Genomic DNA, 17,284 nt, shown 5'->3' on the forward strand with positions numbered 1-17,284 from the left:
TAAACAAGTTGTAAATGCAACAAGTACTGATATTGTATCATCTAATAGTACTCACAGCTTTCCAAGAAAACAAAACTTGAGACATTTATGGTCTGGTTACATATATTTTAGAGGCTATTTACACAGTAAATGTGTATAAAACATGTTTTAACTGTATTTATAATTATATGACCATATTTTAGGTTGACAATCACATGCCTTACTTTTATTTTCCTGCATAAGAAAAAAATATAGATTATGCCTCTACTGGCATTAATTCCAATTAGACTGGTTGGGATTTCTCCCTCAACTTTTAAGGGTTATGACATAGCCCCTCTAGTAATTTAATAGACCAAATCAGAATGTTTTTTAACAAAGCCGTTCTGGTAGTTCCGGCTTGCGAGCGTCAAAGCATAGGAAATCATATGCAGACCACCTGCCGGACTAGCTAGATTATCTAATGAATATAGTCAGTTTTCTAACATTTATATAAAATCATAAACACTACTCTTGTTATCAAGTGTTCATTTTTGTAGTTGGTCAGCTAGATACCTTGATTGCTTCGTTCATGGAGGAAATGCTAGCTAGCTACAAAGCTACATTGCCTTGGTTGCGGCTGACCTGTATGCTAGCCAGAGCCATGTATTTGTATGCATTTTTATTTTTAATACAGTCGGGCAGCTAGCTCTAATTGCAATGTTGGATAGATAGATACATCGGTTCCATTTATGAAAATATTGACAATTATCTCACCGTATTTTAACTTATCCAATCTTCAGCCACCGGCACTTTGAAGCATGCATTTATGCAAAAACAGTAGCTAGCTAATGTTAGCTAGCCCATCTGTAGCCCCCAACTACCTACCTAGCTAGCTAGCTAGCCGAGTTCCAGTTATTGTCTTGTTCTTTTTCAGCTATCTTGTTGGAACATCAAATAACCACAAGCTGCCTGCCAGTGGGTGCAGTAGCTAGATAGTCCTGCCTTGCATTGGCTATCTTGCCAGCACGCATGGATGAATGCAGATGTCAGTCATGTAACGTTAGCAAGCAAAGACGACCCTCGTTTTCAATTAATAAGATGGCTTGGTAGCTACATCAGTACACAAATATTTCCTTACCCGATGATGGTTCCATAGCCTGCGCTGGGGCTACCAGAAAGTGTACTGGCTAGCTACTTGTCCGGCATAAGCCTACATTTTGACCTGCATAAGCCTAGCCTACATTTTGAGAGTTGTTTTCCTCTGCTAGCCATCTAACTACCAGGTTTGGACTAGTTGCCTGCTTGCTTGCTAGTAGGTAATGTTATACACAGAAAATAACAACCTCTGTTTAAAAGATTATATTATATCCTTCATCTATGAGTGAGTGAACAGGACCGGCTATCATATCATTGTTGTATGGATTTGGCACACTAACCTCACATAGCCAGCTAATGGAGGTAGTGGCTCATTACCATCATCTGCTGGATAATTTCGAGATTACACTATGAAATAGCACTGTGACATTGACAATGGTTTATGTTATTGTAAAGTCGATTTTACCGGCTCCTTACCTATGCGATTACTGACTTGTAAATACAGAGCGCAACCATACAGAGAACCATGCACAGAACGCAACTTTCTCCACCCGGAATACAATTTGCTTGCTATTGTGATCTCTCATATAGGATCTCTATGGTCACAACCATCTCCTCAATTACTTTTTAATTAATTGTCATGCCAAACAAAAACGGCATTCCAAGTGCACACGGTTGTCCAACCACACAATTTGAATGATCATTCTATTTCTATGAATCCAACATTTACTCAAGGGTTTTGATCTATAATTGCAAGTAAAAATTGAATTATCTTCCCATATCATGCAGCCCTAGGTCAATGCATTATTCTAGGACAACACATTGTTATCTTTGTGCTAGAGATTGCAAATTTAATAGAGCGAGAGAGAATGTGTGTGCGACCAGTGTTAGGCAGAGCCCTGGTAGTGACCTAGAGTAGTTCTCACCGGAGCAGTGTGTGCGCGGGCCAGGGGTGGTGGGGGCATCTCTTCAGGCTCAGGCTGGTTCCAGTGGCGGGCATTGTACACAGCTTTAGCAGGGGACTGCACACAACACACACATAACCACAGATCCAGGGTAAGTACAGTAGCAGTTGACATGATTCAACATGAATGCCTAAAACCAAGACAAACCTTGACCTAGTGGGTAATAGATACATCTGACATGTTGTTATTATTTGCATCATAATCACCATATGAGCGAATGGTGGAGACTGCAGAACGCAACTTCATAACGTCTACACCTATGACGCTACATGGCTCATTTCATCAACAAGTTGCTTTCAGAATCAGACTCCAGGACAAAATGGTCACCAGAAACCAGAAACCAGCCTACTTCCAAAATAAATATATAAATCCCCTACATTTCCACTCTGGGACATTTATGTTCATCCTATCTTATCATTCTAGCCTACCCAGGTCTCAGGAAGCTCACTTGGTCATTATCAAACAATTAGATCTGATATAGAGTGGTGAGTTGGTGATGGAAGGAATGCAAATCAGACATACTTTATGTCTAAATTATATTCATTTCCTAGGTAGACCTTTCAGTATGTTCAAACATTGCATTCTAATGGAAAACCATCAATTTTTGAAGTAGTCTAGTGCATGTCCTGAATACAAATTGCCTATATTGAGAGGATGTTGTGATTATATAACCCATAAAACATGCTTCCATCCAACAATGTGAGTTCATTACATGTCAGATAAACTCATGACAGGCCTGATGGAAACAGCAGATTTGTCTGTGAACTTTCCAAATGTCGACAAAACAAAATACACTACACATGGGTGGATAATATTTGGTCTGTTAAATAGATCATGCGAGAAATGGCATTGGAAACACTTTTTGCGCATTTGTTGGTAGAATAACCTAGGGTCGGGACAATACCAGTATCGCGATACTCATTAGTATCGTGGCAAGGAAACAAAACATGAAGCAGATTTAACTTATTTTGGAAAACAGCCCTAATGTTGGAAACAAACATCATTATGTTGTCATCCAGATTCACATTTATATATTTTCCAAGATATAGCACAATATTTTACATACAGTCGTGGTCAAAAGTTTTGAGAATGACACAAGTATTGGTCTTCACAAAGTTTGCTGCTTCAGTGTTATGAGATATTTGTCAGATGTTAGTATGGTATACTGAAGTATAATTACAAGCATTCCATAAGTGTCAAAGGCTTTGATTGACAATAACATTAAGTTAATGCAAAGAGTCAATATTTGCAGTGTTGACCCTTCTTTTTCAAGACCTCTGCAATCTGCCCTGGCATGCTGTGAATTAACTTCTGACTGATGGCAGCCCATCCTGACTGATGGCAGCCCATCCTGACTGATGGCAGCCCATCCTGACTGATGGCAGCCCATCCTGACTGATGGCAGCCCATCCTGACTGATGGCAGCCCATCCTGACTGATGGCAGCCCATTCTTGCATAATCAATGCTTGGCATTTGTCCGAATTTTGGGGTTTTTGTTTGTCCACCTGCCTCTTGAGGATTGACCACAAGTTCTCAATGGGATTAAGGTCTGGGGAGTTTCCTGGCCATGGACCCAAGATTTTGATGTTTTGTTCCCTGAGCCACTTCGTTATCACTTTTGCCTTATGGCAAGGTGCTCCATCATGCTGGAAAAGGCACAGGTCGTCACCAAACTGTTCTTGGATGGTTGGGAGAAGTTGCTCTCTGAGGATGTGTTGGTACCATGCTTTATTCATGGCTGTGTTCTTAGGCAAAATTATGAGTGAGCCCACTCCCTTGGCTGAGAAGCAACCCCACACATGAATGGTCTCAGGATGCTTTACTGTTGGCATGACACAGGACTGATGGTAGTGCTCACCTTGTCTTCTCTGGACAAGCTTTCTTCCGGATGCCCCAAACAATCGGAAAGGGGATTCATCAGAGAAAATGACTTTACCCCAGTCCTCAGCAGTCCAATCCCTGTACCTTTTGCAGAATATCAGTCTGTCCCTGATGTTTTTCCTGGAGAGAAGTGGCTTCCTCGCTGCCCTTCTTGACACCAGGCCATCCTCCAAAAGTATTCGCCTCACTGTGCGTGCAGATGCACTCACACCTGCCTGCTGCCATTCCTGAGCAAGCTCTGCACTGGTGGTGCCCCGATCCTGCAGCTGAATAAACTTTAGGAGACGGTCCTGGCGCTTGCTGGACTTTCTTGGGCACCCTGAAGCCTTCTTCACAACAATTGAACCCCTCTCCTTGTAGTTCTTGATGATCCGATAAATGGTTGATTTAGGTGCAATCTTACTAGCAGCAATATCCTTGCCTGTGAAGCCCTTTTTGGGCAAAGCAATGATGACGGCATGTGTTTCCTTGCAGGTAACCATGGTTAACAGAGGAAGAACAATGGTTTCAAGCACCACCCTCCTTTTAAAGCTTCCAGTCTGTTATTCTAAGTCAATCAGCATGACAGAGTGATCTCCAGCCTTGTCCTCGTCAACACTCTCACCTGTGTTAACGAGAGAATCACTGACATGTCAGCTGGTCCTTTTGTGGCAGGGCTGAAATGCAGTGGAAATGTTTTTTTGGGGATTAAGTTCATTTTCATGGCAAAGAGGGACTTGGCAATTAATTGCAATTCATCTGATCACTCTTCATAACATTTTGGAGTATATGCAAATTGCCATCATAAAAACTGAGGCAGCAGACTTTGTGAAAATTAATATTTATGTCACTCTCAAAACCTTTGACCACGACTATACAGCAGGTTTTTATAGGACCAAAGAGTTTGGTCTGCTTTGTGTTTCCATGGGAAAACATTTGTGAGCTGTTGGCTAGAGCGCACGTGCCAAGACCAGTGGACACATTTACTGTGTTTTTGTGTGTGTGTGCCAAAACCATTGACAAAGTTATAAATGGAATGGAAAGACGTAGAACTAGTTTTTTTAGCTATACAGTCTGAAAGGCCAGGATTCAAACAAACGCAGATAAACGACCTGTGTGAACTGCGATTGACTTTTAAAGGAGATTTACGCTTGAGATTATATCCGTAGCATTTACAGTGAATATCAGAGAAACAGCCTTTAAAAGTCTATCTTTAAAGGTCATTCATCTGAGTTGGTTTGAATCTCGGCCCAAGAGTAAAGGGTCTTCAAATCAAAGTTTATTCGTCACATGCACAGGATACAGCAGGTGTAAACAGTACAGTGAAAAGCTTACTTGAAGCTCTTCCTTAACAGTGCCGAATAAACTGTTGCTGAAAAACTCAGCTACTGTGGGGGGTGCAGTTAATACTTATTATTGGAATTAAAACAATCTAGTGGTCCTCTTTCAAGGCTTAATCACTAGTTTTGATGGTCAGTCTAGACATGTCTGCTATGACAATGGTGTGACTTTCCACCTGATTTGGTCAAACGCTTGAGTTGAGGCGAGAGGTTCTTGTGATGTTTCTGAAGATTCATGTAATTACGCCTATCCCATTCATCTGCCGTGCAAAAAAAGCAGTGTTCTATATCCAGTGAGGCAAAGCAGATGGAATCAATAACAATATCACAGCACAATAATCTCTTTATTGGGAATGTTCTCCCACTGCTCACCCATGAGTGCTTGAAACATTATTGAACATGTACTCCCCTTAGTGACAGCAATTCTACCTCATCTCTGGGTTACCTCATGAGCACCGCTACAAATACACTGTGAATCAAATGACTCTTTCCATACACACTCTCCATCTCACACATTCAATCAGACTTCATAGGTCACTCACCTTTTTGGGCCCACTGAAGATCTTCCTGCCAATCTCCTTGGATTTGTCCCCCTGTTTTCCCGAGCGACCCTTCTGCCCTTCAGACCCACCAGGGCTCGAGTCATCACAAAACTCCAGAATATCTGAGGGGGAAAACAACACAATAATAAGGTGGAATCAACATGATGGAAATACATGTACGATAGAAATCCTGTTACATGGTGTCGGCAAACTGACTGTAAGCAACGCATGATCCTATTTTGACTGTCTATGATATAGCCTATCAAATCACCTGTGTTTTTCATACAGCTAACCTCTTTATTGCCTTTAGACAAACATCAACAGTATATGTCACCTGTATTACTGATGCTCTGGCTGTCCTGAGAGTCGCTGGGCTGGGGGCTGTCCACAATAGCTGCCATGGCGGCTGCTGCCGCTGCTCCAGCCTTCTTGGCCTTCCTCTTCTCTTTGGCCTGGGAGCCCTCCTCTTCGTCACTGTCGCTCTCACCGAGGTCGTCAAAGCCAAAGTACTTGATCTTGTAGCTGCTGCTGCCACCGGCCGCGGGGTCCGCTCCCTCCTCCCCCTCCTGGTCACCTTTGTCCTCGAAGCCAAAGAACTCCAGCTTGGTCTCCTTCTTGGTCTTACTCTGGGTGGTTCGGAACCTGACGGTTACAAGAGGAGAATTGAATAATTTCAATCAGCAGCTGACATTAAAAACAAGAAAACATAGTCAAAGGTTTAACAGAAGAGGTAATTAAATCGAGAAAACAGATTCAACTAGGTTTAGGTGTAGTGGAAACATTTGGTAAACCTCATATGGGCGTGAGCGTGGGTATAAGAAGGGACATTATGCGCTTACCCGTAAATATACAGTTGTACAATATTAAGCAGTATCAAGCATGTTATGAAGGACCAGTGGGAGGCAACTCAGTCTGAGTGTATTGTCTGGGCCACAGCCAGTGGAATCGTTTACCTGGTGGGTTTGGCTGGAGGTATGTCTGCCTTCTTCCTCAGCCGTCCCGCCTCCCCCAGGTCAGCAGGGGGTGCGCTGGTGATGAGCTCGTCCATGCTGCGCTCTATGGAGTCCTGGATGGTGACGTTACACACCGACAGGCAGGATGGGTGCAGCACCGTGTAGTCCCGTACCCGACCCCTGCCAGTAGGTTTAGCCGCCGGTTTGGCCGCCGTCGTGATAGCATTAGTGCCACCGCTACCGCTGGCAGTGGACACGCTTTTGGGCATCAGTGCAGCCGGACCACTGGCGGCTACGGGCAGTTTGCTGTCGCTAGCAGCAGAAGCATCTGGAACATCAGGGGCCTTGTTTGGCTTGGGCCGGACGTATTTCCTAGTGTTGGAGGGCCTGAGGAGGAACGGGGAGGGGGGGATGTTGTCAACAACAGGCTCGGCCGGAGCCTCCTGGTCAGCACTTTTCATCCCACCTGAGGAGAGCCCATCCTGGGAAAATGAGGACTGCGAGTCCCCGCTAAGCCCTGGTGCCTCAGCGGAGTCTTTTTCCTGGAGAGGTTCCATGCTAGGGGAGGAGGTAGAAGACCTCTGGGTCCCTATTAAGCTCCATTCCACATAGGGGTCCTTGGGAACAGTCTTTGAAACAGAGGACTGCGCAATAGGATTCTGGTTACTCTCTGATGTATTTTTGTACAAGGACTGGCTACTCTTTTCTGCACCCTCATTGGACAATGTTTGCTTGCCTGTGAGCACAAAGGAGATAAAAGAGCAAGTTAACAAAAAATAAGTATTATAAGTATAAGACAAGCGTTACATTGTAAATTACTGTTTCAGATTTTTGTTCAACCCGGTTGTTTGGTTTGTATCATTTCTAATCAGTAATCTAATTCTAAATGAAAGGGACACAGGCCTATTGAGACGATGGCATTGCAGTAAAGCCTGATTTATCTTTAGTGAACTGTCAGAGACAGATAGAGACGAGATAAGCTGACACAGAAGCTGCCAGCAGAGACTAAACAGCCCACAAGGGAGCCCATCACTTTATCTTCTCCAGAAATATCCACACACCACAGATATCATCACCATTATCACAAGGATAATGAGACGCAGTTTTCCTTCCATAATAAAAAAAATTCAATAAATAAAGTGAAATACAAGAGACAGGCATGGTGTTCTTTAGCTACTGTATACACACAATTATTCTACAAGCACTTGTGGAAACATTTTCCCACCATAAACCAGGTTTCCACCCAACCTTTTTATGCAAGTAGAGTACACGTCGGATAAAATAAAATAAAAATCACGACAGGCATGATGTAAACAGCACATTTTTCGGTAAACTGATCATTGCTAGCCATCCATGTTCAGGTCTTGCCATAGATTTTCAAGTAGATTTAAGTCAAAACTGTAACTTGGCCACTCAGGAACATTCACTGTCTTCTTGGTAAGCAACTCTTGTGTAGATTTGGCCTTGTTTTTTTAGGTAATTGTCCTGCTGAAAGGTGAATTAATCTCCCAGTGTCTGGTGGAAAGCAGACTGAACCAGGTTTTCCTCTAGGATTTTGCCTGTGCTTAGCTCCATTACGTTTATTTTTTATCCTGAAAAAATCCCCAGTCATTAACGATTACAAGCATACCCATAACATGATGCAGCTACCACTATTTTTGAAAATATTGAGAGTGGTACTCAGTAATGTGTTGTATTTGCCCCAAACATAACACTTTGTACTCAGGACAAAAAGTGAACTGCTTTGACACATTTTTTGCAGTATTATTTTAGTGCCTTGTTGCAAACAGGATGCGTGTTTTTTGATATTTTTATTCTGTACAGGCTTCATTCTTTTCACTGTCAATTTGGTTAGTATTGTGGAGCAACTACAATGCTGTTAATTCATCCTGTTTTCTCCTATCACAGCAATTAAACTCTAACTGTTTAAAAGTCACCATTGGCCTCATGGTGAAATCCCTGAGCGGTTTCCATCCTCTCCAGCAACTGAGCTAGGAAATATACCTGTATCTTTGTAGTGACCGAGGGTATTGATACACCACCCAAAGTGTAATTAATAACTTCATCATGTTCAAAGGGATTTCAATGTCTGCTTTTTTAGTTTTACTCATCTACCAATAGGTGCCCTTCTGTGCGAGGAATTAGAAAACCTCCCTGGTCTTTGTGGTTTAATCTGTTTGAAATTCACTACTCGACTGAGGGACCTTACCGATAATTGTAGGTGTGGGGTACAGAGATGAGGTAGTCATTCAAAAAATCATGTTAAACACTATTATTGCACACAGTGAGTCCATGCAATTTATGAGACTTCTTAAGCAAATGTTTACTCCTGAACTTATTTAGGCTTGCCATAACAAAGGGGTTGAATACTTATTGACTCAAGACATTTCAGCTTTTAAGTTTTAATGAATTTGTTTTTAAAAAATGGTAAACATAATTCCAATGACATTATGTAGTCCAGCGACAAAAAAAATCTACATTTAATCCATTTTAAATTCAGGCTGTAACAACAAAATTTGGAAAAAGTCAGAATACTTTCTGAAGGCACCACCGTATGTTGTGTGGTCCTCCCACTACGACTCGGGAAAGCATGCAGTTTATTAGGCTACAGATGAAGTTATGATGGTGAACGTGCACGGTGATGAGCTTGATTCTCCTTTTCAAAAAATATCAAGGGACTACAGTCATGTGAAAAAGTAAGTACACCCCCTGGAAAGTTTTCTAAATTATTATTACAGGTTAAAGAAGGATTTTTAAGCCTTGAGACATGGATTGTGCATGTGTGCCATTCAGAGGGTGAATGGGTAAGACAAAATATTTAAGTGCCTTTGAACAGGGCATGGTAGTAGGTGCCAGGCACACTGGTTTGTGTCAAGAACTGCAACGCTGCAGGGTTTTTCATGCTCAACAGTTTCCCATGGGTATCATGAATGGTCCACCATCCAAAGCACATCCAGACAACTTGACACAACTGTGGGAAGCATTGGATTCAACATTGGCCAGCATCCCTGTGGAACGCTTGACACCTTGTAGAGTCCATGCCCCGACAAATTGAGGCGGTTCTGAGGTGGGGGCAACTGAATATTAGGTAGGTGTTTCTAATGTTTGGTATAGTCAGTGTATATTGGGACTATATTAATTCTAGCTACTTTTGAAGCACATGTTGTGCCCTACAAACTAATATGTAACACTGTAAAGACGTTTATTATAAAATCTAAAATGTTGATACGAATACCTGTCATTGAAATTACAGACATTTGTGGAAAATTCGGTGTCTACATTGTGGGGGAAAAATGCACTATTTTCCTATTGCGATGGATTACATTGAAATTGTACAGTCTCTTTAAAAACTTCAGGTTTGTGATGACGACATGCAAGAAATCTGTCATTCATTCATTGCTATGATCATTGATCTCCTGAAGAAGCAATCCCTTTTCTTTTCTTTCTGAGCCCCCAAATGTTTGGATATACTGGTAAAGTTTCCAGGTTCCCAGCTAGCTAGCCAATGAGGTAACATGACTGATCCAAGTGTAAACAAATGGTTAACGACACACGAGTAGTTTTAGAATGGCCCACGACATGGTTTTAAGATTTATTTACTCGGTTGGGCTAAAAGCAAGCTGTTTTTCCTGTAGTAATGGTGCAAACATGACGCTATCGAATCTGCACTCACTTTTTTCTCTAGGGCAGTCAGAAACAACAGTATAGCGAAGCCTTATCAGTACAACAATTATTATCTGGCAGCAAAATATTTAGTCGCATATGCAACCAAATTGGTCGCACTTTAGAGCCCTGTATATAACGCAACATTTTTTGTAACAAAACCCTCAGTAAAGTTGGAAAAGCGATGGAAACCCTTTTAACGTTTTCGGTACATGGGGAATTAACCAAAAAAGTAATTTATGTGCACTGCAACATCAAGCACAGCCTTTTATCCACAACAAGTCAATTTGATGGAAACATCTCTGACGGGAAAAGCCGCATATTGTTTTTAGGCAGATTTTAGAATATTCGCATGAAACTCTGTTGCCAATTGGATGGAAATCTAGCTAGTGACAAAGTGCACACAACAGCTCTACTGAAGGTGGGTGGAACTTCTAAACACTACCACTTGAAGACAGACACATTCTAGACTTCCGAGAGCATCCTCTCTAACAAAACATGTCCAACATGTTGATGGCCAACAATCAGACAGTTTTCTGCCATCCAGTTCTTACCTGTAGATGTGCTGTTGGAGTTCCTACTGGTATCCACTGGGACCGTGGCTGTGACTGTGACTGTAGCAGAAGGTAGTTTACTGGCCTCACCCTCAGCCAGTTCAGACTGGGGCACACTGTGGGAGGTGACAGGCTTGGACTCATCATCGCTGTCAAAACCAAAAGGATCTTCTGAGCTGTCATCATCCTCAATCCGGGGCCTCTTGGATAACTCGACTACTTCAGGCTTCAGAGTGGGCCGCTTAGAGCCTAGTTGGGCCTTGTAAGTGGTCTCTCCCCATTTGGTGCTCAGTGTGGCCTTGTTGGAGAAGACCTCTTCAAATTTGGAGTTTGCCTCCCCTCCCTTACGGCTGTAGGTTTTACCAAATCTGGATGTCATGGTGATGTATGTTACATATTTTCTGTAACACCAGAAAATAATATTAGTTTATCAATATTTATCTCACAAAAATCTGGTAGAGGGTGTGTAAGCCTACCGGCAAAATAGGTTGAATGTTTTTCCCTGACTATTTGTGATCACTGACAATAAGCCTACCTACAGATTATAGCTAATATACTGGAGGGGGTCATTGCAATAATGGATCCCCTAAAATCACGTTAGCTATCCAGCTCTAACTAGCTACATACAGTGCATTCGGAAAGTATTCAGACCCCTTGACTTTTTCCACATTTTGTTACGTTACAGCCTTATTCTAAAAAGGATCTGTTTTTTTCCCCTCAATCTACACACAATAGCCCATAACGACAAAGCAAAAACAGGTTTTTAGAAATGTTAGCCAATGTATCACATTTACTCAGTACTTTGTTGAAGCACCTTTGGCAGCGATTACAGCCTCAAGTCTTCTTGGCACGCCTGTATTTGGGTAGTTTCTCCCATTCTTCTCTGCAGATCCTCACAAGCTGTCAGGTTGGATGGGGAGCGTCGCTGCACAGCTATTTTTAGGTCTCTCCAGAGATGTTCGATCGGGTTCAAGTCCGGGCTTTGGCTGGGCCAATCAAGGACATTCGGACTTGTCCCAAAACCACTCCTGCGTTGTCTTGGCTGTGTGCTTATGGTCGTTGTCCTGTTGGAAGGTGAACCTTCGCCCCAGTCTGAGGTCCTGAGCGCTCTGGAGCAGGTTTTCATCAAAGATCTCTCTGTACTTTGCTCCGTTCATCTTTCCCTCAATCCTGACTAGTCTCCTAGTCCCTGCCGCTGAAAAACTCCCCACAGCATGATGCTGCCACCACCATGCTTCACGGTAGGGATGGTGCCAGGTTTCCTCCAGACGTGACGCTTGGCATTGAGGCCAAAGAGTTCAATCTTGGTTTCATCAGACTAGAGAATGTTGTTTCTCATGGTGGGGAACAAGTGACGCAGCGGTCTAAGGCACTGCATTGCAGTGCTAGAGGCATCACCACAGACCCGGGTTTGATCCCGGGCTGTATAACAACCGGCCGTGATCGGGAGTCCCATAGGGCGGCGCACAATTGGCCCAACGTCGCCTGGGGTAAGCCGTCACTGTAAATAAGATTTTGTTTTTAACTGACTTGCTTAGTTAAATAAAGGTTCAATTAATTAATAAAAAATGGTCTGAGAGTCCTTTAGGTGCCTTTTGGCAAACTCCAAGCGGGCAGTCATGTTCCTTTTACTGAGCAGTGGCTTCCGTCTGGCCACTCCACTGATTGGTGGAACTCTGGAGCTCTGTCAGAGTGACCATCGGGTTCTTGGTCAGCTTCCCTGACCAAGGCCCTTCTCCACCGTTTGGCCGAGCGGCCAGCTCTAGGAAGAGTCTTGACACAATCCTGTCTCTAAGCTCTATGGACAATTCCTTCGACCTGATGGCTAGGTTTTTGCTCTGACATGCACTGTCAATTGTGGGACATTATATAGACAATTGTGTGCCTTTCCAAATCATGTCCAATCAATTGAATTTACCACAGGTGTACTCCAATGAAGTTGTAGGAACATCAAGGATGATCGATGGAAAGGGTTTTTTATTTTTTATAAATTTGCAAACATTTCTAAAAACCTGTTTTTGCTTTGTCATTATGGGGTATTGTGTGTAGATTGATGAGGGAAAAAAACAATTTCATCCATTTTAGAATAAGGCTGTAACATAACAAAATGTGGAAATAGTCAAGGGGTCTGAATACTTTCGAATGCACTGTACTTAGCTAGCCAGCAGATCATACCCACTTGCTTATAACTGCACTAGGGTCGGACCACCTTCTTGTGTAGATTAAGACACAGCAGAGCCGATGCGAGATATGGCTCGGAAAATTAGAAATGGGATGAAAAATGCTAAATAGCCTACCTACAACTGGTAAAAAGCTGTCACGATGTGCACGCGTGCTGATCTGTCTCCTCTCGCACTGCTCTCTCAACACACACCCCTCTGCCGCCGCTTTTTTCCATAAAACATAACGTGCTAGAACTGATGAGCCTCAAGAAATAATGGCGACAAAGCACTGGAAAATGACTTAGGCGCACTAGAGCGCATTAGATACATTCGTTCGGAGGTGGTTTAAACTGCATTCTAATGTCAACTTTGCTTATGGAAAACTGTGTGAAGCGAAAGGTTTTACGCATGCTCAGTTGTTGGGTCTCTAGCGCTGCGCGAGTGGACATTTGAAATGGAAGTTATGGAACATTCCTCGCTTGCTTCTCGTATGGGTGAAAAGTCCACGATGAAACTGACATTAAAATGTGGAGAATGGCCTCCCGAGTGGCGTAGCGGTCAAAGGCACTGCAGTGCTTGAGGCGTCACTACAGATCCGGATTAGATCCCGGGCTGTGTCGCAACCGGCCGCGACCGGAGGCGACGCACAATTGGCCCAGCGTCGTCCGGGTTAGGGGAGGGTTTGGCCGGCCGGGATGTCCTTGTCCCATTGCGCTCTAGCGACTCCTTTGGCTGGCCGGGTGCATGCACGCTGACACAGTCGCCAGTTGTACGGTGTTTCCTCCGACACATTGGTGCGGCTGTCTTCCGGGTTAAGCGAGCAGTGTGTCAAGAAGCAGTGTGGCTTGCCAGGGTCATAGTTCAGAGGACGCATGGCTCTCGACCTTCGCATCTCCCGAGTCCGTACGGGAGTTGCAGTGATGGGACAAGACTAACTACCAATTGGATATCACAAAATTGGGGAGAAAAAAAGGTAAAACAAATTTTTAAAAAACAAAAAAAAATTGCCAAATGCTACATTTGCATCTGTTGGCCATCAAGTAGCCTATTCATTTATATGCCATTGTAGGCTACTGTAGCCTACCATTTGATACAATAAATATGTTGAAATGACGAGATCACTGGAGTCATTTCAAATAAATGTGTGCCACTTGTGTAGCCTACCTGGAGCTGGCAAACTGAATAAATAAATAGCCTATAACTTCAGTTTATTGTTGTTGTAGCCTTGTGTTATTATGCAATTATGAATGGCCATGTTAAGTTAATTAAATTGGAAGTTATCAATTGTGATCCTGGTCACAGCTCTATCGCAATTGCAGATCAGCTATTGTTGGAATGCATTAGATTGATGGTAACAGTCATTCAGATAAGGCTACAGGTTTTAAAAAATCAACACGAGCTGTTGTTTACAAGCATATTCAGTTCATTTCCATATTATTAATATTTGATTCAGTCACTGAAATTACGACCCCATTCTCAGTAGCCTATTCCAGCAGGCTATTAGACAACACAAGCACTTCTTACCTCGAAATCGCCATTCATGTTAAATAAAATAGTCTGTCAATTTGAACTAAGCAAACTACTTACCTACATTTTGCCAAGGCTACTGTATCTGAAAGAAGATGTAGACCTATCAGGGGCTAGGTTACCTGCATCTAGCTAAGCAAACCATGTCAAAGTTGAATTACAATCCTAAACCCACATTTGTGTCAGTAGCCTATGCCTATTGAAATGACAAGTCAATCTCGCAAATAGGACATTTACAACAATTTGTACTTTGTAGTCTTAACATCTGGCACATAACGGCACAATTGCTAGAACACTGCAGGCGGGAGGCGGGGGCGACACTGTGTGCTAGCTAGCTAACTAGCATACGGTGTCCCTAACTAGCAAGCTAGCTAGTTAGCTGGTTAGCTTACACACGGTTTCGCCACAGCCTCCCGCCTGCTGTGCTAGCGGGATGCGGGGTCGACCGGTAGACAGTGTCCTTCACCGCCGCCTGTCCAGCACGATTTTTTCCGTAGTTCTGTTACCGACGGTCAGGGCAGGTTTTCGGCAAGCGGGAGAAAAGGACACTCTCTGCCGGTGTTGATCCCACTAGCTAACAAGGATGACTCCGGGAGACGGGGGCAGAAAAAACTCACATTCAAAAGTGTCACAAGCATGAGGATGTCATGCTCGAGGGGATGGGGGTTCATGCAGGAACAAATGAGTGCGCCCCGAATTGCACACTATTGGCTTTTTGGGATATACTTTTTAGCTGGGACCTGGCAACCCTGCTCTGCCGTGCCTTAATCTACACACTTAAGCTTCATGTCCACCAGATGCGTCAAACTCTTTGCGTTCCGGTGGAAGTGTCAATGGAGCAGTCCGCAAAGCTACGTTTGAGTGCGTTCTGTGTACTGCATGCATTCAATATTTTCAACTCGTGCGTTGCATTACTGTGCGGTGGTACAAACGGAAGTTCATAAAAGTTCCATGGCGGGGGTGGCACCATACAGAGACCAAATGATGATGACTATTGTGTGGTTAGTGACGAGAATATACATATACTGGCTGAACGACTGGAAATGTGTCTCCAGTAAGAATGACACTGGGACAATTCAACATTACTACACTTGGGTAGTTCACCCTGTTGGCTAGTTTTCATGAAACCAGCAAACAGAATGGCGTGTAAAATTAATATGCACAGAACTGTTCTGTGCGTAACTTAGCATGCCATCATGCAGGGCAAGCTAGTGATTTGAAAAGCAGTACTCTATATGGGAACAACCAGTTCAATGTATTGATGTTGCTAGAGATGAGTGACAGAAGAATAGAAACAAACTAGATTAATTGTTGTAATGCGCCCTTCTGCGCGCCAGTCCGTTGGTAGCTCTGCCAGCCTATGAAACCAGTAGGTCAATTGGAGAATAACTTTAATCTGTTCTAATTATTAGCTATGGTCGAAAAGTATCTTCTACATGCTGCAAACCTTTCTGCAGCAGCCTTGCAAAGCACATGTGCATCAAGTACGGAAAATGCGGACTAGACATCCAGCAAACACAACATAAGGCAGAATGCATGTGCATCTGTGGACATTATGGCATTAGTCTGTTCGTCCCTAATGTAGCTGTAATCAAGCGGGTCGGATCTGCTGGCTACATACTTAACGGTAACGGTGTTAGTTAGCTAACGTTAGCCTTTCAACTCTATCTCTTTAGCTAGTTCTACATTTAACTGAGCAATAACGTTGTTTTCCTCGTTGATGTAGCATAGCCAGCTAACTGGCTAGCTAACTAACTACACTCAACTTTATTGACTGAGTTAGAAATTGCAAGCCATGGCAAGACTGACTGGTTGATCTGGCCAATGCAAGGATAGGCCAGACAGTTGTGAAGAAGCGCCACAGAACAGCCAGGCATTAGCAAGATGGTTTAGAAACTGTCATTAGTTAGCTAGCTAGCCATGTTTACATTTTAGCCAAGTTAGCTCGCTACATTTTCTAACGTTAGCTAGCCAGCAAACGCAGCCATGGAGATTATAGGTTATTTTCTGTAACGTGTGGGAAAGTATTACTCAAAATTAGCAATGATACACATTAAAACAAGACATGGTGCGATATAGCGAACTGCGCTAACATCGAAAAACACTCACCTCTCTCAACTCAGTTGAACCGCTTCTTGTGCACCCGGCTAGGCCTCGTCTTTGACTTCGGCGTAATCACACAAAACAAGCGTTAACTCCGTGCAACAAAGATAACTACAGTTTACAAACACGATACAGAATGTACCAATAGAAAAACTGAGTTTATAGAGGTATATTGATGACCGGTATTGTTTTAAATTCTTTCCAGAATCTGGACTTTATTTTGTAGTGCCAATGACTGCCATTCTTCTGTTTCTTCTTCGTGTGGTTTTCCGGCAGACTAGACGCCTTCTTCTTCTTTGTTGGGGTTTTACGGCGGACTACATCCAAAAGTTGTATTGCTGCCTGCTACTGTGCGGGATGAAAATAAAAGACAAAATTATGTGGATAAGAATACTCATACTGACTACCAGAAAGTCACTCAACATGCTATATCAGTCCGCTAATACAGGACTAGTAAAGGCCCAGTGCACTAATTGTTTGTATGTGTGTGTGTGTGTGTGGGGGGGGGTACTTTTTATTAAAATGTGTATATACAGTATATTTATATTTTTTATTCTGATT

At 43.0% G+C, this 17,284-nt stretch overlaps 1 protein-coding gene across 1 annotated transcript in view; it reads right to left on the reverse strand.

Annotated features, from left to right (window-relative positions):
- The window catches only part of LOC311135939 (wings apart-like protein homolog), a 40,432-nt gene extending 23,446 nt beyond the window's left edge, over positions 1 to 16,986 (reverse strand). The window contains exons 1-6 of the mRNA XM_084169978.1: positions 16,730 to 16,986; positions 10,932 to 11,332; positions 6,715 to 7,450; positions 6,096 to 6,403; positions 5,762 to 5,883; positions 1,980 to 2,075 (exon numbers count right to left, since the gene is read on the reverse strand). Coding sequence (XP_084026104.1) covers positions 1,980 to 2,075; positions 5,762 to 5,883; positions 6,096 to 6,403; positions 6,715 to 7,450; positions 10,932 to 11,310 — 1,641 coding nt within the window. The 5' untranslated portion in view covers positions 11,311 to 11,332; positions 16,730 to 16,986. The remainder of the gene's footprint in view (positions 1 to 1,979; positions 2,076 to 5,761; positions 5,884 to 6,095; positions 6,404 to 6,714; positions 7,451 to 10,931; positions 11,333 to 16,729) is intronic.
- Positions 16,987 to 17,284: the final 298 nt, after the last annotated feature.

Source organism: Coregonus lavaretus (assembly GCF_964263955.1).
Source record: "Coregonus lavaretus genome assembly, chromosome: 1".
NCBI classification, from domain to species: Eukaryota; Metazoa; Chordata; class Actinopteri; order Salmoniformes; family Salmonidae; genus Coregonus; species Coregonus lavaretus.